Here is a 27,060-nt window from a genome sequence, read left to right as displayed (position 1 = left end):
TTTAATGGGGAAACTATGAATAACAAAAAGTAAAAAATAACAATTTATAAATATATTATAAATAGTATGTTTAATTTTTTTTTTGTGAAGTTCTGACATGTAACTAACTTACCGTGTATGAACTAGAGGAGAGATTAGTATAGTTGCACTGCTTTTTTGGTTTACATATGTAGCCGTTTTTTTTGAATTTGTTTAAAAGAGTACTCATATAAAGTGAGAAATATAATACGCGTGATGGTATTGTTCCACTCATATTCGTGAAATTTTAGAATATATACAAAATGTCACAAAAAAAGTATGTAATCCATAAGTTAGGTTATTTATACAATAACGATATAAGTAGCGTGCCATCAATGTTACCCAAGTTTTCCATGAGTACCACATGTTGTTGGTTTGGGTATTCTTTGGTTTCGACGTGGTTGGTTTGGCACTACTGTATGGACTTGAGTAATATGTGTCAACAGTGTAGTATCTTGAATTTGAGTGCTTGTGCCTTCACCTCCTTCACATTGCTCAGAAGTATGCTGATATGAGTCCCTATCGGGCGTAAACTCTGGAAAAGTCACAGGGGACCTAGAATACCCAATCGATACACCTCTCTCATGCATGACTTCGGTCTGAGGTGTGACAAAAGTAGATGCGCCAGCTTGGTCCTCAGTAGCCATCGAACCTCCATGGAATCCAGTTTGTATGGCGGGTTCTGGAGATCGGAGTCTACGACGTCGTCCACCGCCATGCTGACTTCCGTGGGTATTTCTAGGAGCTCGCTGAACACGACACGGATCAGCATATAGTGGAATCTCCTGTGGTACGTGTAGAGGGCGAAATGCAAGTCGGCGTGACTCTCCTACATGATGCAAAGATGTGGATACAAAATCCCTCAACTCTTGAAAATATCTGCTGTGTTGTTCATCACTAACTGCAAGAGAGTCCTGTGCCATGAAATACATGCGAGACATGGCATCGCTCTGGAGAAACAAATATAAGAATAAGAAGGAGATACTGTGGTAAAAAATAGTTAAAAAAAGTGAGCAAACTCAAAATGATTATTAAAAGTGGGTTGGAAATAAACTTACAAGATATTGTGCCCTAGCGCTATCACCCTGAAAGCCCTCTGGGAAAGCGGGAAATCGACTTGGATTTGAAATATAAATCACCATCCGCTCCCGATACCACTGAACATACTCATCCGATGGATATGTAGTATCTTCAATTACAGTGCCATCTTGTACATGCACACATCAATCAGTCCAAATATCAATATATTGTCTATGCGTGGTGCTCCAGTCTTGATTCGCCCTACCACGACGATCTAGAGAATGTAGAGCTGTCTGATTATCTGTCAACCTCATATCAGGCAGGGACTGATGAAACCCAAACTGACGCATAACCCGATGAGGGAGGTGCGGCTCAACTACATCCCAACAAATAAGATACGTTACGGACCTCCAAATGTCCCGACCTGCAGTACAATATGCAGGAAGAGAAGTAGGAACGTCCTCCGAATATGGCTGCCATATGAACTGAAAAAAATATAAAATCAGAGTTGTTTCATTTTTTCTATTAAGAAATAATAAAACTTCCCAATATTCAACACAGAAAATTTCATGAAAAAAGTGCTAGTCCCCGGTCAATTAAAAAATTTTTGAATTTCCAAACAAAATTCGGCAGAGTCTCCCCTATAACTAGAGGTTAACTCCCTGCCAACAAACTCAATTTCTATTCACAAAATGCAATCTGACAAACTTATGCTTTCAGTTGACAAGAAATATTATGACAAGACTACTGGCACAACTTTTCAAATATTTCTATTGTCCGGACATATGTACAATACCTCTTCAGGACGCAGGCCTGTCAGCTGATCTCGAAATGCGGGCACAACATGCCTAACAACTCTGTGTACGTCCAAGTCATTATTCCACCTATATTTAATAAAGTAGGAACCTGTTTAGAACAAATTAAAGTTGTTTCGATAACAAATGTCATTAGCAAGATTGAAATAAGGGCGAAATACGCACCTAACTCCATATGGACCAGGGTAATCCTCCAACGGCGCGATTCGGTCCGACGCATGGTTGGTATATGTTCCCAAATCCAGAGCTGTTAGGAAATTAGAATCAATGTTAAAATTGTAAAATGATAATATGCAAAAAACTCAAGACATGTCATTATTCGGTGCAATGTACCTGTAGCAAAACTAATGGACCGGCAATAGCCGATTTGGCAGGATTCGTGGCATCACAAAATGACCGATAGAGAGTCGCCAAACACGCACTACCCCAACTATATTGCCCAACAGTTTCCAAGTCCCGCAGTAATGGAAGATACAACAAAGGGACTTTGTTGCCGGACTTATCGGATAATAAATGTCCACCTAATATCAGTAAGAGGTAGATGCGCGCACGCTGCCTACATTCGACATCTGAAGCATCGGGTGGCAACTCTGTGTCCAAGACTCTTGCTAAACATCCCAATTTTAGCCTCTGTCCATCAAAGTATCCAACTGCAGGAGAAAATCCAATGAGCTCCTCACAAATGGCTCCCCACTCCTGAATGCTGCGGTATGTGTCTATCCCTATAACCGGTGGACCATCGATGTGCAACCCCCACAACACCTCTACATCCTGTAATGTCACGGTAGCCTCTCCAACCGGTAAATGAAATGTATGCCTCTCGGACCGCCATCTCTCCACTAAACTTGTAATCAAAGAATGATCAACCATCTGATATCCACTCTCAAGCACCCCCTCAAATCCAGCCAAGGTAATATAACGACATACCCGATCAGGAATAGGCGTATGCTCCCAAAATTCTCTGTCACACCGTCTGACATCTAACTGATTGTCCTCAATATGTCCTTGAAAAATAGAATGTGCCCGGTGTGCAGTTCCCGCCGATATAATGTCGTGCACGTATGGTCCTGGATATAGGCCAGGAAGGATATGTTGGTAGGCCATAATCCCAAGCAAATATCTGCATCGATTAAATTCAATAGTTATGCATAAGTACTTTCCAAAAGTTTGTGTATACAATTTTGACCTATAAATCGCGTTCAAGACTTTTTTTTGAGAAAATTTTGACCATATATCCCTTATAAATTGACTAAAACTCCATGCCTATCAGTTATTTTTTTTGAGAAACATTTGTTATCCCTCTATGTACTCATATATTGCAGCAATCTATTTGTAGTCATATGTTAAAAATTTTAAAAAAAATTTGACAGAGTCTCCCCTATAAAGCGGCCATAATTCCCTGTCAATCAAACATCAAAATACCATATCCTACATATGCAAGAGCATTAACACATATAATACACCATCCGAGCATTCCTTTAACAAATATGTCAACAGATCAATGGATAGGGGATGTAGCGATAAATGAATAAAACTGTTGGGTTGCACGACAAGACTGGTTAAATCAATACTTATCATAGTCAAGAATGCAGCATGCATTTGACAAATGAACAATGAAAGTCACTAATGTAATTGTTTGAAATAAATCCTGAAACGAACACAAATGAACTAGAATGAACCCTAAAGCAAACTGGAGTGCATTGACATGAGTTCAAAATTTCTAGGAATTCGATCAAATTAAGACCTATAATTTGGACAATTTCTCCTATTGTGACCCGTCTGATGACAATTTCGACATCTTCTTGGTTCGTCTGGATCCTTTTCATCCATCTCATTCCGAATTCTGCTAGTTCGAACCCGCCCTACCCGACGTGCAACAAACTTGCTCTTGTCTGCCTGTAGCTCCTATCCAGGATGGAGCCAAGTATCTTGATGCGGCAGTGGGTTAAACTTCCCTGAATACTGCACGGCCCATCTCGTTTTGGTAAACTGGTGATCCACAAACAATCCAAGATTGTCATCTCTATTCCTGCACACCGCCAAAGCGTGTGAACAAGGAAGCCTGTAATTCTGCCACTTTCCACAAGAGCATGCCTTATCAAAAAACCTGACGGTTTGCGTATTGCCTCATTTACCATCGACACGCCGGCCTGTGATAACCTTGTATACGCCCGATGGGCCATCGAACTCAATGACTCTGTGGGCGCCAGCATTCTTAAAATGCCGTCATATCTTTGGGGAAAAAAGATTGCGACAATGTGAAGCATCTTCCCTTCTCGTCTTAAATAACGCAACTGTCCGATGGAATGTCATGTCAATGCATGCACGATTTGGCAAATGGCGTGCCCCGCGCAAGACATTATTATAACTTTCGGATATGTTGGTAGTTAGAATACCCCAACGATGGCCATCGTCGTGTGTTAGGCACCACTTTTCTGGACTAATGACAGACAGATAATTCCAAGCATCTGGAAACATGCTTCGTAGTTCTCTTCTGAACATTCGTCACTTGCGCAATTGTCTTGCCCTTCCCATTACCCAACACAACCTTTTAAGGTATAAACCTTTGAAGTGTGTCATCAAATTGCTCCTAACATGTCGCAGGCAAAACGATTGGTAGGCCAAAGGTTCCTCCCAATAGTCAAAGTGTGTCATGGTATAGATGATACCATTGTGGCGATCGAAAATGACACAGATAGGATGTCGATCAAGTGCCACATTATATCTTAATTGTTCCATGAACCACGACTAACTGAAAATCGTCTCCTCATCAACTATGGCATAAGCAATTGGCAGAATCTTGTTATTCGCATCTTGAGTGACTGCAACAAGGAGTTTGCCCTTGTATTCGCCACGCAAATGAGTGCCATCAACACATATAATCGGCTTGCACATGTGGAATGTTTCAATAGCCGGTCCAAAGGCCCAGAATACATACTTAAAAGTCATAACTCGATCCAAACTATCCGAATGATGTGACCACTCCACCACGGTGCCTGGATTGGATTGCACCAGGGCATTGAGATACTGTGGTAGTTCGGCAAAATTCGCCTCCCAAGATCCAAACACAAGCTCAATTGCTTTACGTCTGGCATACCAGGCTTTTTTGTAAGACACATCAACCTTCAAGTTTTCTTTAACGAAACTTAGTATGTTCTTGATCTTTAATCCAGGATCATCTTCAATGCTACGGAGTATGTACCTTGAAATAACGGAAGCCGTCAACCTTGTATTGTTATTTCTAATCATGTCGCCCAAGCAGTTATGGTCATTGACCCATTTTGTAATTTGCCACATTCCATGAGTCTTTTTCTTTACGGCTCTAACACACCAGTCGCATGGTGGATACGATGAAGTGGAAGGAGTTCTTTCAATTGATGATTTGCATTTAGCAAACCACGTGTTACTCTTACTCTCAATAACTCTAAACTCCTTATTGTGATTGATGGACCACATCCTAACTGCCCGGCTGAGCTGCTGCTTACTCTCAAATCTCATATGGAGACGTATATTATTATTCTCCTCACTGAATGTGACAATACGTTCCAATCCATCCTCCTCTTCTATATCATCATCATCTATGCTCCCAAGATCGGAGAAAAATGTCATTCCTCTTGGAACATATGCAAAGCTGCCAGCTGTACTATTACGTCTGATATCTCCGCATTCTGTGTTGGCAACCCGATACCCAACAAAGAGTTGTTAGGTATCGAGGTTTACTCTTAAACTCCCATCTTCATGCTCATCATCCGAGTCACTACCAGACACATCTTGCGACTCCGACTCTTCAACCTCTTCCGCATCAACTTCCGGGTCATCTTCTTCCGGATCATCTTCTTCAGAAGCAAGGAGTCTATCATGCCCACTAGCATATACATCATCTTCAGCTGAACTGCGACAACCTTGACCAGGATTAGACTCGATCCCATGTGGAGAAATATGGCATGATGACCCTGGATCTCCAAAACTTGGAATCGAATCCAGGCCATGAAAATATTTCTGGGCACCCATGGACCTTGATGTGAGCCTTGGTTCTAATGAATCCATAGATCGATCATCATGCATATAGTGAGATGCCGATGAATTCTCTGGAACGACTGAACTAAAAGCGAAGTTAAACTTTGTTGGATCCATGAATGCATGTACAAGCGACATCATTGGACCAACATTACCTATTGGTCCAGTGAATACGCTATTAACTACAGGCATTTGGACGATTTCTTCCTTCTCGATATAAATCTCCGCTATGTGTGAAACTCTTTCGATCCAAAGATCGTACATTACATCAAGAGTTTCATCATCCACCACTGCGAAAACAGTATATTTGGAACTCTCCAACGGTTGACGAAGAAACAATTTCAGCTTGAATATCCCTTTATCGACCCCAATATAGTGGTAAATCCTGTCAACCAACTCCCCGTATCCAATTCTATACCTCAAAGTGAATGTCCGGTTGGAAGTACGAGACAAATAACAAACAAAGTCACCATCGTAATGTATTTCTCCTCCCCAGTATAGGTTTACCTGCAGAGGTCTTTCTACAGACATGTCTGTGAAATGAATCCCTATTTTGGGGACAATAAATTAGAATTAGTAGTCCAAGAGTCCCCCCAAATGAAAGAGGGTGGACTCTAGGTCGAAATTGGTACTATTAAATAGACTAATTTCGATCCAGATGTTTATGAAAAAATTGAAAACAGGTATGAAATATGCTATAAATGACGATATGAATAGCCTAAAACTTCCAACGAAATTTTTAGAAAATTTGGACAGAGTCTCCCCTAAAAATTGACTAAAACTCCCTGCCAACCAATCCACAAAATAGACTAAAACTTCCTGCCAACCAATCCAAACAGGGTTTATATGAAGTTGTAATGACATTTGCCACACTACATATTGTCAAGAGACCCTATAATTTTCAAAGTACAAGTATAAGAAAAGTACGGTAAGTTATATAAATTTGGGCTCCACATTTACACCGCATAACAAGATCCACATTCACAATGATGTGATATTCTAGCAATGAACCTTACAAAATTAATGTTTTTCCCTGTAGCAGATTTTGCCACTTTTTTAGCATTATAGATTTTTCCAATTACAAAAAATACTACAAGGTTGGTCATTGACTTTAAATCCATCAATTCGCCTTAAAATAAATCCGTATTTCATATTCTAACGCCCTTTTCTACTGAAAGAAAATTTAACAAACTATACTATTTCAATTTGACGGCAAAGATCCAATAGCTGTAATATAAAATAAATTACCTAATGACTTGTATCAAATCCGAATGTAGCCCTCACAAAGAAATGGTAGTTGTAATATAAAATAAATTACCTAATAGTCAGTTGCCCTCACAAAGAAAGAAGTACAAAAATTTCGACAGAGTCTCCCCTATAAATGGGCTAAAACTCCCTGTCAAACAATCCAAATTACTGTCATTTCAAATTGCACAAGACGTATTAAAGTATTTTAAATCCATCAATTCGCTTTCAAATAAATCTATTTAATTTCATTAACACCTTCGTGGTTTGGAAGAGTTTTAACAAACTATACTATTTCATTGTTTCGACGTTCATAATATGTAGTTGTAAACTAAAAATTAATACCGAATGGCTTGTATCGAATTCGAAAGGTGGACTTCTGTGGTTTGGACGACGGACTTCCCAACCCAGGTCTCTACACCTCCTAAGCTTGTGTCACCAACCTTGTATGCACCTATATGAAGCAACAACTGCTCAATATGCAAACCATTTCATATAAGTTATTTGCATCCCAATTAGTAATAGTTAGTTAACGAGGATTACAAAAACTTTTTAAAAATGTCGGTAAAGTCTCCCCTACGGAAATTGCTATAAATATTCAAAAACTGACAAAGATATTTAAAAAAAAATTGACAATGTCTCCCCTATAAGTAGGCTAAAACTCACTGTACCAATGATACAAACAGGGTCTATATTAAGTTGTAATCGGTCAACACCACACTGTATAATATATATGTCCCCTATAATTTAGAACCCTAACAACTATGAGCCGCCTACGAATTGCAAAAGAGAGCGATTGACATGCGATTTGGAAGAATATTTAATCAATTTTTGGGCTCCACATCCATATAGCTATACAAGATCTATGTTCATATACATATGCTATTTTCATCAACAACACAATAAGATTTTTTTGGCTATATCCAAAGGCCACTTGACAGCATTATCTGTTATTTCCCTAACCTCGACATGCATATATTGTAAATATAGACTACAAGATTAGATTTAACTTTAAATCCATCGATTCGACTTAAAATAAATCTGTTAACGTGTTCTAACGCCCTATTCTACATCCAGAAGTTTAACAAAACATACTATTTCAATTTGACGTCAAAAATCCAAAAGTTGTAATATAAAATATATTACCGAATTACTTGTATCAAATTCGAATCTAGCCAACTTCTGTGGTCAGGATCTTAGAGGTACCAACCCCAGCTTCTAAACCTCCCAAGCTTGTGTCACCAACCTTGTATGTACCTATATGAAGAAATAATTTACAACAAAAAACCATTTAAAAAAACAGAAGTTGCGACATGTATTTGTAGTAGTCAGTTGCCCTCACAAAGAAAACTCTACAAAAAATTCGACAAAGTCCCTCCTATAAATGGGCTAAAACTCCCTGTCAAACAATCCAAATATCCATGAAATTCGAAAGCTCCAATCTATAAACTACATAATGTCAATAAAATTTCTAAACTCCAATTGCAAAACATACAATGTCCAATGTAGATAGTGTTTCGACCAAAAATAACAGTTGCGAAATAGATTTTAAAAACAAAAACTAAAAAGTGGGCACTTGCCACCCAAATTTGGTACATAACCCTTGCCCCCACATTGAGTATTAGAGACTTTGTCTACTATGTGCTTAGCATTTTAGAGAATTATTTTGTACGTTAAACTAGTTAGAGATGATTAATTATTATCATTTTAAATTACACAAGACATATTAAAGTACTAATTATTGTAATTATTATCATTTCAAATTATACAGGGCGTATTAAAGTAGTAATTATTGTAAATGGCTTTGATAACTACATTAGTGAAAAATAAGTATTTGTCAAATATATTTATATACACTTGTTAAAGTACGACACTAGTGTCTAAATGTATATAAAAAATAATTAAATGGCATGCTAAGACTGTTAAAGCAACGGAAATGCATCCAAGACAACTTCAATGCTCGGCATCAAATTTTGGGTCACGCTAACATATATTGTAATTTTAGCAAAATTTATTTTTTCATTTCAGTTCAAGGCCCTTATTTTTCTAAAATCTTCTCTACGAACACAACTCTAATGTACGATTTACCCATAGCTGTCCTAGAGAAATTCGTTTCTTATTTGCATCTCATGTTTAATTCCCTTAATTAGAACCCATTTTCTATTTTAAATGGAACTTGCCCCTTTTTTCTTTTTTTTTATGTTTTATCTTCTTCAACACAAAAAAATAGACTTTTTTAAAAAAATTATGATGAAAGAGAAATTTCTAAAATTATGATGAATTTTAAAAAAATTCTACAAATGGGGCATTTTGAGTATGGGATTCCGTCCAAAGGGTCTTCGCATTCAGCAAATGCGAGCTCCGTGAGTTCGCATTTGCTCAATGCCAAGTCTCCTTGAATTTTCGACCAACGAAATTCGAAAAAAAAAAGAAAAAGAAAACCAGACCTCGCATTTATGAAATGCGTGGTCAGTTACCTCGCATCTCTTAAATGCGAGGTCACTGAGATGCGAGGTAAGTGAAAAGAAACAGAGCATAGGATCTGCTATGTCCGCGAACAGATCCGAGCCCGGATAATTTCTGGCATCCCTCGGATCCAACAGGGTTCGGATCCGTCTCAACAGATGATCAGACGAGCCCTCGGATCTGAGTGAACAACTATGGATCCAAGGTCGTATCACCCAATTTCGCCTTTGATCCTCAAAGGATCCGAGGTCGGATCCGTTTGGGTTAAGTCGGATCCGAGCTCGGATCATGCTTTTTCTGCACTAATTGCAGAAACTGCAAATAAACTACAACAAATTGGAAACAGACAAAATTGCAAGAATTCAAAAAATGTAACGTATATCCTCAAATCCACCACAAAAATTGCAAAAATAAGCACAACCCATATCAAATTTAAACCCAAGTTTCACAACAAATCTGAACTTGCTGTTGGATTCAAGTATTCAAGTATTAATTAAACTTAAAATGCTATAAGTGAGGCATTGCAAATGGAAAAGGCTCACCTTTATGTTGTTTGAGAGTCGCAATGGGACGGCAATGCTGGCAAATGTTGAGTCGGCAATGGGGCGGCAGTGGGAGGTCAAAGGCGCAAATGGGTCGGCTATCTGGTGGTTGAAGAACCTCTGAAAATCGGCTGCAATCTGGAGGGCTTGCTTCAGCGAGGCAGAAAGAGAATGAGGCGTCGCTTCCGGCGGAGCAGAACAACAGAGATGGTGGCGCAGCTCAGCCGTGTGGCGCCGCTCCTCCTATTTCTGCCGTCTGGCGTTTGGGCAGCACAAAATAGGACAAATGGTGGCCAGTTCCGGTCTTTGGATGCTTCGATGTGCAGAGCCCAGCTCTGTTTTCTTTGTTTTGCTGTTCGACAGCTCTATTTTCTTTGTTTTGCTGTTCGACAGCCGTTCTGCTTCTTTGACTCACTCTTTTTTTCTTTTTTTTTTCGAAATGGGGTCTTGGCGAGGTCGCACTGAGCTCGCATTCGCGGAATGCGAAGACCCCATTTGTAGAAAAATCCCCAGAAACCGCCCTAGTTGTAGAATGCCTTTTTTTTTCATCATAAACTAAGAATTCTCCCCACGTCCTTCTCCAAAGCTCTTCTCCCTTTTTCACAGCCGAAGCTCCTCTCTCGGCTTCTCCCTTTTTATTCCTTTCTTTTCCCTCGATTTCTTCCTCACTTCCTTCTCAACCGTGGCCTTTCTCTTTCTTATTCCTCTTGTCCCGTAGCCCTAAACCTTCTTTTTTCTTCCCCAGTTTCCTCACCAGCTCAGCTTGCAACCTCTCTCAATCCCCCTACTCGGTTTTTCTTCTCAGTTTTTTCTTTCTTAGCCCACTCGAAAGCTCCCTCAGTTCTCACTCTCAGTCCCTCTCTTCCTTACTCTCTCTTGCGTTCTTCTCTTTTTCTGGTTTTTCTTGCCGAAGCTCTCCCTTTTGGTTCAGCCTCCCTTTTATCCACGAAAGCTCTCTTCTTTCCAACCCCTAGCCGCCACCCATCTGCTCTCTACCTCTGTCCTCTTCAACCCCTTAGCTTTTCTTTTGCCTGGTTTCCCTTCCTATCCCCTCGGTTCTTTCCCGTAGCTACCCTCTTGCTTGCCTTTCTCAGTTTTTCTCTCCAACCGACACTCTATTTTCTCTCTCGTCCATTCCCTCAACCCTAGCCGCCACCAGATTCTCTCCTTGGCTACGTTGATGACCCTTTTATAGGGAACTCAACTCCCTAAACCCTTGGAGCAACGATGGGATGAAGCTGCATTTTTTATCGCATTTGAGAGCCGTTTGATGGTTCTTGTTCTGGAATATTCTTGGTTGGGGTGAGGTGGCCTGTACTGGATTTGGAGGGATAAAAGAAAAATGCAAAAGGATCCAGTAAAATGGGACGAAATGCAGCTGGAAAAATGATAGCTGGCCTCGTCAATGCCATGTACGAAGATGATGATGAATAGTGCGCGTATTTGCACGCGCATTGGATCCGTTCTTTCTTTTTTTTTCAATGAATTGATTAACAATAATAAAATGATTTTCTTAACAAAAATGAAAATAAAACAAAATCAACTAAATCAACTAAAATGAAATAAAAATGCTAAAAATTTTGTATTTGATTGATGATTTTTCTCTCTCTCTCTTTTTTTTTCCTTCCAATGAATTAATTAATAATAATAAAATGATTTTAATAAATAAAAATTAAAATGAAATCAAGTAAATGAAATAAAAAGGAAAGGCTAAAATTTTGGTGTCTACACCTATAAATCTGCATCAGGCCAAGAAGTTAATTTTAACAAATTTATAGTTGTTTTCAATAAAAACACTAATGTTGCTGTCAGACATAGTATCTACAAATAAAAATGCTAAAAATTTTGTATTTGATTGATGATTTTTCTCTCTCTCTCTCTCTTTTTCCTTCCAATGAATTAATTAATAATAATAAAATGATTTTAATAAACAAAAATTAAAATGAAATCAAGTAAATGAAATAAAAAGGAAAGGCTAAAATTTTGGTGTCTACACCTACAAATCTGCATCAGGCCAAGAAGTTAATTTTAACAAATTTACAGTTGTTTTCAATAAAAACACTAATGTTGCTGTCAGACATAGTATCTACAAATTCTTAGGCATTAAAGAGGTTGCAACCCACGACAAGTACCTTGGTCTACCGATTGTCGTCGGTTGCTCCAAAACTGAAGTCTTTTCATCTATAAAGGATACAATCTAGCAAAGAATACATGGATGGAATAAGAAACACCTCTCTAAGGCAGGTAAGAAAATAATGATTAAGGTAGTAATCCAAGCAATACCAAATATTCCATGTCTTGTTTCAAATTCCCAGGTTCTTTACTGCCAGAAATACAGGATATGATAAGTGATTTTTGGTGGGGTGATTGGATCAAGTAACATCCCATTCATTGGATAAGTTGGGATAAACTTTGCACTTCAAAAGATGATGGCGGGATGGGCTTCCGACAATTGAAAGCTTTCAATCTAGCTCTCTTGGCTAAACAAGCTTGGCGTATCACGACCCAACCGTCATCTCTACTTCATCAAGTGTTCAAAGCAAAATACTTCCCTAATACTGATTTTTTTCAGGTGGAAGTGGGATCTCATCCTTCCTTCACTTGGCGAGTTATATGCGAAGCTCATAAATTTTTAATTATAGGTAGTAGATGGCGAGTGGGAAACGGTCATGATATACAAATATGGAAAGATAGATGGCTACCTAGGCCTTATACCTTCAAGGTTATATCAAGATCGGATAAATTGCTGGAAGACTCAACTGTCAACTGCCTAATTGATCATGAAACAAGTTCCCAGAAGATTGACTTACTTGAAGAGCTTTTTGGCCCTGAGGAAATTGAGCTTATCCTCAGTATGCCGATTGGAGATCCTCGAAATAAAGACAAGCTCATATGGCATTACACGAAGAATGGAGCTTTTTCTATAAGAAGTGCTTATCACCTCATAAAGCAAAGATCATCCGATTGGGAGAACAATCTATCATGTAGCAATAGAGGAAATAGGAAATTCTGAAACATTTTGTGGAACCTGAATCTACCAAATAAGGTTAAGATCTTTCTAAGGAGAGCATGTCAGGATATTCTTCCAACAAACTCTAAGTTTGACAATAAAGGAATTGCAATGAATCATATCTGTCCTCTTTGTTCGGCATCTAAGGAAGACACTAATCATCTTTTCTTGAGGTGTCCTGTTGCTATTCAGGCTTGGGCACTTAGTTTCTTAACGCACAAAGTGTTTCATGCCCCTAAACGTCAATTTACCTCTTGGTTACCAAATCTCTTCTTGAAACTCCCAAGGAAAGACATGGAGCTAACAGGTATAATCTTATGGAACTTTTGGAATAATAGAAATGGCACTATTTTTTATGTTGCATATAAGGACTCCCTCAACATTGTATCTCTCTCCATTTCATATCTTCAGCAATTTCATGATGCTCACTTGTCAATTCTAGACCCGTCTCCTGCCACAAGAAGGTCTCACTCTCATCAACCTCAATGGATTAAGCCATCTAACGGTTATTGCAAAGCAAATTTCAATGGAGCTATCTTTCCCAGCAATGCATCATCCGACATTGGAGTGGTGATCAGGGATGATCAAGGGCTTTTTATTGCAGGCTTTACACAAAAAATCTCTAGGCTTATGGATCCATCAGTAGTGGAATCTCGTGCTGCTAAATATGCAATGAAACTTCTTCACCGGTTGAATATACAAGAAGTTGTTCTTGAAGAAGACTCTCAAAGCGTCATCAAACTAATTGAAAACTTTGAACCAGATGATTCTCACTCTGGTATTCTTATTGAATATGTCATTTTTTGCTTGCATAATTGCTTGGCTGGGGAGGTTTCTTGGGTTCCTAGAAATAACAATAAGGTTGCTCACCTTTTAGCCAAGCATGCATTATCAATTTCAGATTATTGTATGCGGATTGACTCTCTACCTTGTTTTGTTATCTCTACTCTTGAAGCAGATTTAGTTTGATATAAATAAAATGGTTCGCTCTTTTTATCAAAAAAAAAAAATTTTTTGCCCACCCCTAATTCCTAGTAAAGGCTTTCCAATTTGAACAAGTTGCCAATCTCATTTGGAATCGGACCTGTGAATTCGTGAAAAAAACCAATCTCATCTAAATATACTCCAAAAGTTGCACCAAATTCAAGACTATAACTCATTGAAAATTAGCATACCTGTCAAATTAGCTATCGTCTAGATATAGCCTTTTTCTTTTTAGGGTAAAACAAAGCTTTAATTCATTCAATCATAGATTATAGCTTTGATCAATGAAGGGGGGAAATCATCCCACTAGACAGTTTTACATTCTAAAGCAAGAAACAATTTTACTAAAACATGAGCCGGCAAATTTCCAGTTCTACAGACATGGGAGATTTTACATCCTTGAAAAGTTTAATAGATCATCCGGGCCTTGTCTAGTAGATTGCCAAAATCAGAAAAAATCCACCAAATCAGAGTTCATTTTTTGAACAACATTATAGCATCACTTTCAAGAATTAAAGTCTCAATTCTCACTTCCTTAACCCATTCCAATCCTTTGACGACAGCTGCAATTTCAACAAATTCTAGAGATGTAGCTTTACCAATTCTGTCCGCAAAGGCTGCCAAAGGTTGCCCTTTATCATCTCTAACAAGAACACCGATTCCTATTTCCTCTAAAGTCCATGTTGTATCTACATTAATCATCAAAAAACCTTGCTCTAGAGGATGCCACCATCTAGTAAATTCACTTGTACTAGCCATCTTACTAGTTTCATGACCTTTAATAAAGTCCAGCAAATATGATCGATTTTGCCCATTCAACTATCATGCGGGGTTTCATTACCTTTCCTTCAAATATTATGCCATTTCTTGCATACCAGATCATCCACATAATGATGACAATGAGATTTGTCTCTTATCCTTCTCCACTTTCCAATATCACCTGCATTAAGTCTTTGAAGCATGAAGCGTTAGCTATTCTAACATCCAAATTTAGATCAGGTAAGTCCCAAATCTCTCCAGCATATCTACATTCAAAGAAGATATATCGATCATTTTCTTGATTATCCCCACACCAAGGGCAAGTAGATTTAAAACCTGTCATTCTTTTACACAAGTTCACTCCAGTAGGTAATGCATTCTAGCATAGCCACCAAAGAAAACATTTGATCTTAGGGGGGCAATGTCAACTTCCACAATCCTTTCTAGAGCATTTTATCTTCCTTTTGCGATGATGATTCAACTTTTCCATTCCAATGCTTCAAGAGATCCATTATCATCCAGTATGCCAATTTTACAGAAAATTTTCTGTCCTTATTATAATGCCAAATCAACTGATCCTCAGGCCTAGTATCACATAGAGGTATCATGCAAATTATCTCAGTCTCATGCATTGGCAACACAGCTTTGATTGCATCTTCCTTCCAATAGCATTTTTTTTCATCAATGAGTTCCAAGACCCAGGTCACAGGCCAATTCCTTTTTGCAAACAAAGACGGTCTAAAATTATATGGTTTAGGCAACTATGGGTCATCCCATTCATGCACTGATTTGCCATTGCCTATGTGCCATCTCAGTCCTTGTCCTAGAAGGCCATGGCTCTCCCATATTCCTTTCCAAACCTTTGAAGAATTAACACCCTTGCCTGCAAATAAAAAGCTTGAATCAGGAAAATATTTTGCCTTTAGCACTTTCGCCATCAGAGATTGAGGTTGCTAAAGAATTCTCCATCCTTGTTTCGCCAACATTGCATAGTTAAATACTGTAAGATTCCTGAAACCCATACCACATTTACCTTTTGGCTTGCACATACATTCCCAATTTTTTCAACAAATCTTCCTCTCTTCTCTTTTTTAACCCCACCAGAATTGTCTTACAAGGCTAGTAAGTTTGTTATATAGCCTTCCAAACGGAAAAAACATGACATAACATAAGTGGGAATCGCTTGAATTACTGCCTTAATAAGAATTTCCTTACCTGCTTGGGATAAGATTTTCTCTTTCCGACCTTTTAGCTTTCTTCAAACTCGGTATTTGACAAATGAAAAAATCTCATATCTTGATCTACCAATCAAGTATGGTAATCCCAAGTACTTGCCATCTGATCCAGCCAACTTAACTCCCAATTTTTGGCATAAATAATCTGCAAGAGAATGGGGCGTATTAGTACTACAAAACATCGTTGATTTATCATTATTAATTTTCTGCCCAAATAGCATTTCATATTGTTTTAAAACATCCATAATTTTATTCACAAATATATCATCGGCTTTAGAAAAAAGGAGACTATCATCGGCTAAAAGAAGATGTGATATCCTTGGAGCCCCAAAACCCATAAAAATGCCATTCCATAATCCTACCCTTTCTACTTTCCTGATAAGTGATGAGAGTCCTTCAGCAAACATAATAAATAAATATGCTGAGAGAGGGTCACCTTGTCGTAGACCTTTGGATGGTTTGAAAAACTTTGTCGGCTGACCATTTATGAGAATAGAGTAGAAGACCGAATCAACACATTTCATGGTCACCTCCATCCATCTAGTTGGAAAGCCCATCAGCTGCATCACCATTCGAACAAAACTCCACTCGACCCTATCATATGCTTTGCTTATATCCAATTTGAGAGCAAAATATGAATCCCCAGCATCTCGCTTTCTCATTGAATAAAAAGTTTTGAAGGCTATGATAAAATTATTTGTGATTTGCCACCCCTTAATAAAAGCACTTTGGGCCTCATCTATGATGATCGGAAGAATTTGCTTTAAGTGATTCACTAGAGTTTTGGAGATTAGTTTGTATATGACATTACACAAACTAATCGGTCTGAACTCAGTGACTCTTTCCAGATTCTTCACCTTTGGAATCAAGACAATGAAGGTTTGATTAATCTTTTTTATTCTCAGATTTCCATTCAGAACTCCCAAAACCACATTAACTACATCTTCACCAACAATTGACCAAAATTTTTGATAAAAGATAGCATGTAGACCATCTAGCCCTGGTGCCTTTAAATGATGCATTTCAAATAGGGCAGCCTTAACCTCTGCCACTTCAAATTTCTTCAATAAAAAATCCTCCATATCTTCAGAAATCCTCTTGTCAATGAAACATCCACCTTCTTGATCTTGTTCCCTTTTTTGTTGAGAGCAATTCTGTAACATAGGCATAGATAATATTTTCTATTTCTTCAAGCTTTTTGCACCACATGCCCCTGTCATCTCTCAGACAATCGAGTTCCTCGCTCTTCTTTTGTTTGCTTTGTTATGGAGAAAACAGTATTGTGATCCCCACTATTAAGCCAGTCAGCTCTTGATCTCTATTTCTAATAAATCTCTTCTTGTGCCAATAACCCATCAATCTCTTTAATCAATTGAGATTCATCAGAGGGATTAGAATTTGGATTACACTGGACTCTCTTAAGCATATCATGTTTTCAGGATAATTGCTCTTTTATATTTTCGTATTTCCTTTTCCCTCAACTACCCAAAAAAATTCCCATATCCAATGTACTTCTATGTATGCGATCAATTAAATCTGTCTCATCATTCTGCCAGTGCTCTCAAACAATTTGGCTACATTCATCATCCTGCAACCACAAGGCTTCAAATCTAAAAAGTCTTTTATGTCTACGTACTCGCAAGTTGCCTTTTCATCTTTTTATTTCCACTTTGATAGGAACATGGTCCGAATGAGAAGCAGCCAGATGCTTAACCTCCATTCCTGGGCATAGGTTTTGCCATCCTAAGTTTGCCAAAGCACTGTCTAGCCGTAAATACACTGTGGCATCAGCTTCTCTTCTATTGCACCATGTAAATTTATTACCCTTAAATCCCAAATCCATTAGTCCTACTTCATCAATTGTCCTTTTGAATTCATAAATTTCAGACCAATTTTTCTCCAATTTACCAAATTTTTCGTCCCTTTCAAGAACTTCATTAAAATCCCCAAAACATAACCATGGTAAATGGATATTGTCACTTAGCATGGAAAGAAGTTCCCAAGAACCTTTCCTTTTCACCACATCTGTGTGTCCATAGAAACTAGTCAGCCTCCACTTGAGACCACTTTCCTCATCAGATATTATAACATCAATATGTCCTCTGGAATAACTAGCAATCATCAAGTCAACTTCCTCATTCCACAATAGAGCCAATGCCGCACTCAATCCAGGCCTATCAACAAAGAAACCATTTACTAAAGCCAATTTTCCATCTAACTCTTTCCATCTCCCTTTGCATCAATTTTGTTTCTGATAAAAAGATAATTTTGGGGAACTCAGTCTGAACAAGACTAAGAAGTGCTCGAATTGCCTGGGGCTTCCCCAAGCCCCAGCAATTCCAAGCTAGGAGATTCATGGCTCTCGGCGGGGTTGCCTAGCAACCTTTGCCGTTTGAATCGAAGATTCCAAAAGAACAACTTCCATGCGCTTCTTTTTGCTAAGCCTATCACAATCATCTAACCCCCCTCTTCTTCTATAGTCCTCCTTCTTCCATTTTCCAAATCATCAATATTGGACGATACATTTGTACCATTTTCATGCTCCCATACTATGAAGGATCTTTTTCTCGATAAGAATCGCCATTACTTTTATTCTTAATTACATCTTGGATCATGTCCCTTGCATCTCTGTTTAGTATTCTAGGTCCTTGGTCTGCTTGATTCTCCTGATCATGAGAATTAGAATTGTTTGGCCTACTAACCTTTTCATATGGGCCCATACACAATGCAACTATGGGCCTCAGTGGTTTGGCCCAGATAGATTCCTCCCTTATGAGCCTACTGGTTCTCTTTTAATCCTTCGACCAGATTGTCACGTGCCTGTCCTTGAGGACAATTATCGCTACTTTCTCCAAAGCCTTTGTCTGCTGCACATGCATCTGAAAAATCCACCGTCTTATCAACTGACATTGCAATTATTTCATTTCCCTCAAAAGTCTCCATTGGAATACCTCAGGTTCCCTCTTCGTTGGTTCCAAGAGAGGAAATGTGATTGTTGAGCCCTCTCACCTCGCTTTATATCTCCTTCTCCACAGGCTGCACCTTAACCACCCTAACTTGACTGGTTATGTCTATCGTCTCTAGATACAGCCTCTTAAGCACAGATTAAATTTCTAATCCCCTTGGTATTTGCTCGTTGAATTTATTGATCCCTATGTAAGGAATTTAAAGCGGGGAATTTTTTGAAAAAGCTTTCTGGTACTTGGCCATCCAAATTATTTATTTGTAGACATGAACTTCCAAGTTTAGGAAGCAATTCACATGAACTTTCCCTGAGAGATCCAAACAAGCTATTATGTTACAGCATAAGCCAACTAATGCCAACTTCCACCAGTAAAAATTGTATAAGATTGACAAATTCAAAAAAAAAAAAAGGAATTTAGGCCACTTGACATTCATTTCATGCCAGTTTGCCCCTACAAGTCAAAATTATGGCAAATTTTCCCACCAAAATAGTTTGGATTACTGTTATTGCTGACTAGTTGAACCAACAAAAAAAAATGATAAAACCACCCACTTAACAATTATGGTGAAGACCTTCAATTTATGGAGATAGCCTATTTATCCTCTCCTTCAAGTTCAAGAAGAAAATCACCTTTGCAAGTCTACTTATTTTTAATTTTCTTTTTCCTTTTCATTTTTTATTTTTTTGATCTCTCTTTTTATTTCTTATTTTTATTGCATTTTTTCATTCTCTCTTGCCGCTACTAAGCAATTTCTTACTATTGGTAATTGATCAATTACAAACTCTAATTGCCGCACCTGTGCCTTAATAAATATAATTTCTACGTTAAATGTGCTTTAGTATACAAGCAACATGTATATTATTATATGATGGAATTCTGGGGGATTTTGTCATTCTTTAACCCATTCTTTTATTTTGTCATAATTTTTTTTAATTTATTAATACTTACAATTGATAGATTAATTTAGGTTATAGTTAGTTCGTTTCTTGTATTACATATCATTTTTATCTATAAACTAAATTATTCAGGCACATGTATAATTGATTAGAGGGATAATTTCAAAAACCTTCCCTGAAGTTTGTCATAATATCACTCAACTCCCCTCAACGTTTTAAAATCTCACTTACCTCTCTTGTCAACTTAACATGATTAAATATTCCTATCAAAGGTCATAAATTGACAACATTACCCTTACTCTTAATAACTATTTAATCAAAAAGTCAAAATAAAATAAATATTAAGAGCAAAAAATATAAATTAAAAAATAAATTGCTAGCTAATAATGGTCCATATTTCTTTACATTGGGGTCATGGTAGCAAAGAACGTGAATAAATTAAATCTAATCAAGATCAACCACTTATGAGGCTTTTGGAGAGTAATTAACACCTTAAAAAATTTCGTACACAATTAAAATTAAGAAAGTCAAGATATTTTTTGGAGAAATATATTTTAATTCATGGTGTAGTTTAAATTATATTGAAAACTAAAATAATCTCTTCATATGTGTGAATTTTTCAATGTGTAAATTTTGCTTTTGTTTCAATGCAACTAAAATAAATAGTTTACGTCAAGAAATTTACACCTTCTAAAAATTTAACCTTATCTTATTTTTTATTGTTGTTGTAAATTCCATAAGTAGGATAACATAAGACTAGTATTGGAATGAAAGTTTTATCTTTCTTGTAATTCCTCTAAAGGGGTTAAAATGTTACAAGAAATATCAATCCAAGGGAGGTAAGTGAGATTTTAAAAATCTCAGGGGAGCTGAGTGATATTATGAAAAATCTTGGGGGAGGTTTTTGAAATTATCCCTTGATTAGAATGGGCAAAATAGAACAGAAAATAAGGGAAGAAAATTAATAGGAAAAACAAATGAGAGAAAAGAAATAAAGAAGGAAAGGAGGAGGCAAGAAGTAATTAAAATCGCAAGAGTAATTTTAGGAAGTAAAGCCTGGTCCCAGCCCCTCTACCTATATTATTTCATGAAGATGGACACTGAGAGTACGCATTCTCTCCGGAGTCAAAAGTGCAACAAAGTTCATGGTACAAACTGCAAACAATGCCAAAACTTAGCATGGGCAATTTTTTGAAATTCAAACATCGATGTGGACTAAGGAGCAACTAAAGTAGCACAAAAATAACAATTCTTAGATACTTATTCACATATGACCAGTTCAAGGTAATGAGCATTCCCACAATATGGCTGGTTTTTATGGGCAAGATCCTCAAATTGTGAAGATTGCCCAACTCTTCTTGAGCAATAGCTGCATATTTGGGCAGATCATCTCCTCTGATCTCCTTAATTAAGTAAATCTTTTAACATTAAATTGGCAACAATCAAGAGATTGTAGCACAAGAAATATGATCTACAGTGACCAAATTTAAATATAGCATCCAGTAAAGGAATAAATTAACCAAGAAATATTACCTTCTAAAAAGTTAACCGCAAGATCTAGCTCCTCAAGCATTTTTAACCTCCCAAGTTCTTTAAGTATGGACCCGTTGAACTGGTTGGATGACAAAGATAACGACTCCAATCTGGAGCAATTTGCTAAACGTGATAGTATTTCACCGCTTAACTGATTTGAAGACATATCAAACGCTTTTAGATTTTGAAGATTGTCGCATATGTTAGTAGAAAGATGATCAACAAAAGAATTTTGTTTCAAGGATGGGTGTTGAAGTCTATCCAAGACACCCAGCCATGATGGAATTCTCCCACGAGATTATTGTTGCTTAAAGCCATGAAACTTAGTTGGCGCAAATGAGACATCCTTTTGGCAAATAACCATGAAAACTATTGTTGCTCAGGTCGAGAGAAATAAGAAATGAAAGGTTTCCCAGCTGTGGAGGAATCGTGCCTTCAAAATCATGTTGGAAATATTTAAGGTCACCACTCTTTGACAACTAGAGTTATAAGTAACTCCAATCCAATCACAAACAGAGGAAGAAATGGACCAAAGATTAAGTGAGGATCATAAACTATGTGGTCTTTTAATGTCACAAGGGTAGATTTATCAGTAATGATAGTGGCTCCTATTATGGCTACTAGACAGGTAGCCAATAAAAGTCCCACAGGGAAGTAATTGCATGTTCTCTCCATTTCTGTTGACTAAACTTACAAATAGAACCGACGATGAGAAAGTGTGACACTTTTATGGGACTGAAATATACCATTTTAACTTCAATTCAGATTCCATATATGTATCTCAAGATCAAATGCAGTCAACTACTATCAATTGATGTCCAAGCATTTTATGGTTTTTAGACGGATTCAAGTCTAACAAACAAACCATCGCCTTCTTTTTTTTTTCAACACAGTAAGTATACTAACTTACGTTGGACTAATCCCCATGTGGCTGTGCATCCCACCTCCAAGGATACATAACCGGTAGAAGGGAGGCTCGAACACACAATCATCAGATTCGTAACAACTAGCTTGCGACCATTCGAGCCAACCCGTGGAGACAAACCATCGCCTTCATTGGGATGATAATATGGTGAGAATGCGTACTGGCGAACGCACAGCACGAGTCGGAGGGTGGGCCCTATGACTGAATTTCCTTGCAAGAGTAAAGAGACTAATAAATTTAGTATCAGCAAAATATCTTTTTAAAATTTTTTAAATAATAATTTATACAGCGGTTTAGTCAAAATTATGCCACTATTAATTGGAATGCAGTTTGTCGCACCCCATTTTTTAAAATAAAATTTAGGTGTTGAAAAAATTAGATTTTGATTTTAGAAAATAAATAAAGAAAAAGGGTCTAATATGGAACTTAGAAAATGCGACGGTTTGGGCCCAAAATAATAGTCTAAAAAGGGTTTTCTAGGAAAAATAGGAGTCATCGCTTGGTATTGAGTTTAGTTGTACAAAATTACCCAAAATATATTTTTAAATAAAAAAATAAATAAAACCTCTTTTAGATGACTTCAGATCTTTGAAAACAAGAGAAAAGGGTTCGGGAGTCACGGTTGAAGAAACGGAAGGCAAAGATTTGATAAATTCAAACTTAAGGCACCCTTCCAACCTAGGCAAGGTTAGTTGCGAAATTTAGTCGAAAATTTTCTTGGTCTAATTTATAAAACTTATTACATTAGAATGCTTCTATATGGATGCGAGTCTAGACTTAGGAGGTATCGGTAGAGTCGAAATATCTCTTCAAAATTTAATTGGTGTAAATCACACTAATTGCAACGCTAAAAAATGATTTTTAGAAGAGGTTATGAATATGCAAAAGATAAGACTCGAAAAAGAAGTTATAATATATAAATAAATATACATGACCTATAAAAAGGGAAATGCAACATAACGGGTATGGGATACTAAAATTCGTAACTCAAATTTTCCTTCTTATAGAGGGGAAAAGAGCGTGCTAAGGTTAAGAAGACATACTCGTTCATTTTCCATATTTGAAGGGTGACTTTCCTAACCCAGTCAAACAAATAAACTTCCTACTTTCTAATTTCTTAAATGGAATGCAAATTTAAATGTCACGTTTCGCGCACATAGGGATAAGGGAAATAATATACAGGCAAGGTGGGAAAAGGACCCTAAAAATAAAAATATGCATGAAATGCAATAAATGTCATACAAACATGTAATTCTAACGCATAGGCAGCCTTAAGAGTCTAGCATTGGACCAACTCATTTCTACAAGTTCTCACTAGTTTTGGATTTTTAAAAAATTCCATGCAAGCGTGTTCGATTTTTGCTGTAAATTTGGAAGCTTATCAAGCCCAAAAACCCTACCAAATTAATTCCCAAATTTCGGATCTAAACTAGGGGCGGAGCCAGAAAGAAATCTTAGTGGGGGCAAAAATAATACTAAATTTTTTTTATTTACTCTTTTTCTAGTTTTTTCAGCAAAAAAATAAATAAATTCACCAACAAGTACAAATGATACGTATAATCCATGAAAAAAGTAAAAAAATAAAATCAAAACTATTAATGTAATAATAATTTTATTTCAAAACCAAACTAAACTATTTACAATTGCTCACGACGAGTTTTCATATTTTGATAACGGTTTACAACTTTCTCATTTTGAACTTCACGAAGTATATTTTTCTCAATATAAGTAACTAAACAATCATTCATCCAAATGTCTCCCATTCTATTTCGTAACCGATTCTTCACTATATTCATAGCTGAAAAAGCCCTTTCTACTGTAGCTGTAGCAACAGGCAAAATCAAAGCTAACTTTAAGAGCATATAAACCAATGGATACACAATATCTCTCTTAGTCTCTACCAACCTTTGAGCTAGATCAGAGATTTTCCTTAAATCGAGAAATTCCTTAGCTGATTTCAAGTCATTAATATAAGTATCCAATTCAATGTCAAGTGCAAGAATATCCAACTTAGAAAATTCACAAGGATAATGTTCTGCAAGACGAATCAACTTTTTCTTATCAAATGCTGCAAAGGAATCACTTGGGTTCAAGCATGCCATACAAAGAAGCAACTCCATATTGACTTCATTGAACCGATTGTTGAGTTCTTGGAGTTGTAAATCTATCTCAGCACAAAATAGCTCAACTCGATAGTGGTGAAGGTTTGTAATTTGCTGAACTTTTCTTCGAGATCTCCCACTATTAATGAATATTTCATCCATTTTCGGAATGATGATCTCATGTTTTTCACAAAACGAACAAACATCATCAAGCAAAAAATCCCAACCATCTTCCCTAGTAGCTTGTAATTGTTGCTTGGAAACTTTGACTAGACCCATAGCATTCACAATATCTTGATCCTTTCTTTGTAATGCTTCAGATAGTGCATTCGTTATTCCCATGATTTTCTTCATCAAGTGCAAAATAAATGCAAATTCAAAAGATTGCAAAGAATTAAGAAGTGCATATGCTTGACCTCTTTGCTCCACCAAACCATCATTTTCAATTATCAAAAGAACATCTATTACAGAATTATACATAAGAACCAACTTTAACAACGAGCCAAAATGTGAACTCCAACGTGTATCACAAGCTCTTTAAAGGCTAGTTTCTTGATTTAAACCCCGACCACTCTCAAGGTCTCCAGTCATTAGATCATCAACGACTTTCTTAAGGTGTTGTTCTCTAAGAATTTCTTGTCTTTTAGATGAACCTTCAAGAAAATGCACTAAGGTAGACAATGTATTATACATAGAAGAGACTTGAACATGTTTCTTTGCAACCCCTACAAGTGACAATTGCAGCTGATGTGCAAAACAATGAATATAATATGTAGAACCATTTTCCTTCATGATCAAAGTTTTTAAACCATTATATTCACCTCGCATGTTACTAGCACCATCATAACCTTGACCACGGATTTGTGATATGCTCAAACCATGCTTTGAAAATAAAACATCAATTGCTTTCTTAAGTGAAAGAGCAGTAGTATCTCTTACATGTAGAATGCCAAGAAAACGCTCAATCACATACCCATGTGAATCCACATAACGTATAACAACTACTAATTGCTCCTTTGTTGATGCATCACGAGATTCGTCACATAAAATAGCAAACAGTCCATGTCCAATGTCATTTACAATAATGCTTGTAGTCTCACTTGCCAAAGCATTTGAAATATCCTTTTGAATATCTGGAGCAATGACTTTGAGATTTTTAGGAGCATTTTCAAGAACAACCTTTTTTATGTCATCATTATGACCCGCAAGGAAGCGCAAAAGTTCAAGAAAATTTCCTTGATTCTCAGAGATATCAGATTCATCATGACCACGAAAAGCCAAACCTTGGTATAGGAGAAATCTAGCACAATCTATTGAGGCTAATAAACGAGTTCGATACTCAACCTTCATTTTCTCTGATTGCTTAAAAAATGCCACTTCGATGTGCTGATTTTGATTAATAAACTTTGACACTTACTCCAACTCAGATTGTGTGCGCTATTAGGACCACCAACATGAACATCAAATCTATCCTTTTTTTTTCCAATTTGTGAATCCTTCCTTAATGAAACTATCACCACCAGATTGTTCGCCCACATCTGGTCTATATAGATAACAGCATAAGCAATAAGCGGCATCTTTTTCAATACTATATTCTAACCAATTCTTGTAATCATCAAACCAGCCCCGAACAAATCTACACATCTTTTTTCCTATTTTTCTTTGTGGAAAAACATGCTCACGAGGTTGACATGGTGCCTTTTGTAAGTAATATCTCCGAATTTCATCTTGAAGGTTTGGATGATAATCCCCAATTTTTTTTCTTTGGGCTGGATCAGCAGGTAATTCATCGAAGTTAATCCCCAAGCAATTTCTTTTATTGTCATTTTTTGCACTTTCATTATCCTGGGCTTCTTTTTTATTAGATGACTCTTTTTCCATTGATTTCCTCTTGAAATATCTCTCCATAGCTAAAGAAATTAAAATCAATATATAAGATACTGATCCAATTAAAATATTAAATGTAAAATAAAATCTATCCAAAAACTATTTCACAATTTAAAGTTATTTATTCATTACTAATTTAATATATCAAATCAATAATCACAACATATGAACCTAATCAAGTCAATTAGATAAAAACTCAAAAGAATCCATACAAGAATAATTTAAAAGTTAAATATATGTCAAATGGCCCTCTATTCATCATTACATTAACTCCAATATAAGAAACTAATCAAGGAAAATAAAAATAAATTATATATCCATAATCCATAAAAGCACCATTTCACAAGTTAAAATATTTATCAAATAACCCATTTATTAGTTGTTACATTAACTAATCAGTTTTCAAATTTATTTAAAACAGTAATAGTCTCATGCTCTAGAAATATATTTGCCAACAAATTTAAAATAATAATAATAAGAAGTAATTGTTTAGAAGTTAGAACCTGATTTTGATGGTCAGATGGTCTTCTAAAATTGGTGGAAAGAATTGCAAATCAGTGGCAGAGTTGTAGATGGTCTCCCGATTGTGGCTCTGTTGGGGTCTTGAGGGGAAAATAGGAAACCAGAAATTAGAGGACTA

General features: G+C 36.8%; 4 protein-coding genes across 7 annotated transcripts; all 4 read right to left on the bottom strand.

Moving 5' to 3' along the window:
* Window positions 1-209: 209 nt before the first annotated feature.
* On the bottom strand, window positions 210-27,060 carry LOC113736239 (serine/threonine-protein phosphatase 7 long form homolog). Of its 4 annotated transcripts, none has more exons than XM_072067784.1 (10): window positions 26,924-27,060; window positions 16,092-16,256; window positions 10,124-15,759; window positions 8,262-8,372; window positions 7,461-7,569; window positions 2,187-2,973; window positions 2,019-2,100; window positions 1,835-1,922; window positions 1,077-1,523; window positions 210-968 (listed from the first exon to the last, which is right to left on the bottom strand). In XM_072067784.1, the coding sequence occupies exons 6-8, from the start codon at window positions 2,955-2,957 to the stop codon at window positions 1,855-1,857; spliced, it is 921 nt and encodes a 306-aa protein (XP_071923885.1). In that variant the 5' UTR covers window positions 2,958-2,973; window positions 7,461-7,569; window positions 8,262-8,372; window positions 10,124-15,759; window positions 16,092-16,256; window positions 26,924-27,060; the 3' UTR covers window positions 210-968; window positions 1,077-1,523; window positions 1,835-1,854. The 4 variants fall into 4 exon arrangements, with proteins under 4 accessions (XP_071923885.1, XP_071923888.1, XP_071923886.1 ...); XM_072067787.1 differs by lacking the exon at window positions 26,924-27,060 and adding an exon at window positions 16,548-20,542; XM_072067785.1 differs by lacking the exon at window positions 7,461-7,569.
* On the bottom strand, window positions 4,602-5,462 carry LOC140015135 (uncharacterized). The gene has a single exon (XM_072067029.1). It carries the CDS (start codon window positions 5,460-5,462, stop codon window positions 4,602-4,604), a length of 861 nt encoding a protein of 286 aa, XP_071923130.1.
* Window positions 24,013-26,927, bottom strand: LOC140015368 (uncharacterized). Its single transcript, XM_072067782.1, has one exon. It carries the CDS (start codon window positions 25,011-25,013, stop codon window positions 24,069-24,071), a length of 945 nt encoding a protein of 314 aa, XP_071923883.1. The 5' UTR covers window positions 25,014-26,927; the 3' UTR covers window positions 24,013-24,068.
* On the bottom strand, window positions 25,071-26,110 carry LOC140015134 (uncharacterized). Its single transcript, XM_072067028.1, has 2 exons — window positions 25,951-26,110; window positions 25,071-25,816 (listed from the first exon to the last, which is right to left on the bottom strand). The coding sequence occupies exons 1-2, from the start codon at window positions 26,108-26,110 to the stop codon at window positions 25,071-25,073; spliced, it is 906 nt and encodes a 301-aa protein (XP_071923129.1).

The sequence above is a fragment of the Coffea arabica genome, chromosome 10e (genome assembly GCF_036785885.1).
Source record: "Coffea arabica cultivar ET-39 chromosome 10e, Coffea Arabica ET-39 HiFi, whole genome shotgun sequence".
Classification (NCBI taxonomy): Eukaryota; Viridiplantae; Streptophyta; class Magnoliopsida; order Gentianales; family Rubiaceae; genus Coffea; species Coffea arabica.
The sequence above is the reverse complement of the archived record's forward strand: the minus strand, read 5'-3'. Positions and strand labels throughout refer to the sequence as shown.

Bases quoted from the DNA above. Each gene is read 5' to 3' on its own strand.
- LOC113736239 (XM_072067784.1), bottom strand. From the start codon at position 2,957: ATGGCCTACCAACATATCCTTCCTGGCCTATATCCAGGACCATACGTG. The intron at 2,101-2,186 runs GTACATTGCACC...ATTTCCTAACAG, and splicing joins GTCCATTAGTTTTGCTACAG to CTCTGGATTTGGGAACATAT. The intron at 1,923-2,018 runs GTGCGTATTTCG...TATTAAATATAG, and splicing joins CCTGGTCCATATGGAGTTAG to GTGGAATAATGACTTGGACG.
- LOC140015135 (XM_072067029.1), bottom strand. From the start codon at position 5,462: ATGACATTTTTCTCCGATCTTGGGAGCATAGATGATGATGATATAGAA.
- LOC140015368 (XM_072067782.1), bottom strand. From the start codon at position 25,013: ATGTATAATTCTGTAATAGATGTTCTTTTGATAATTGAAAATGATGGT.
- LOC140015134 (XM_072067028.1), bottom strand. From the start codon at position 26,110: ATGCCGCTTATTGCTTATGCTGTTATCTATATAGACCAGATGTGGGCG. The intron at 25,817-25,950 runs GTAAGTGTCAAA...TCCTATACCAAG, and splicing joins CGCACACAATCTGAGTTGGA to GTTTGGCTTTTCGTGGTCAT.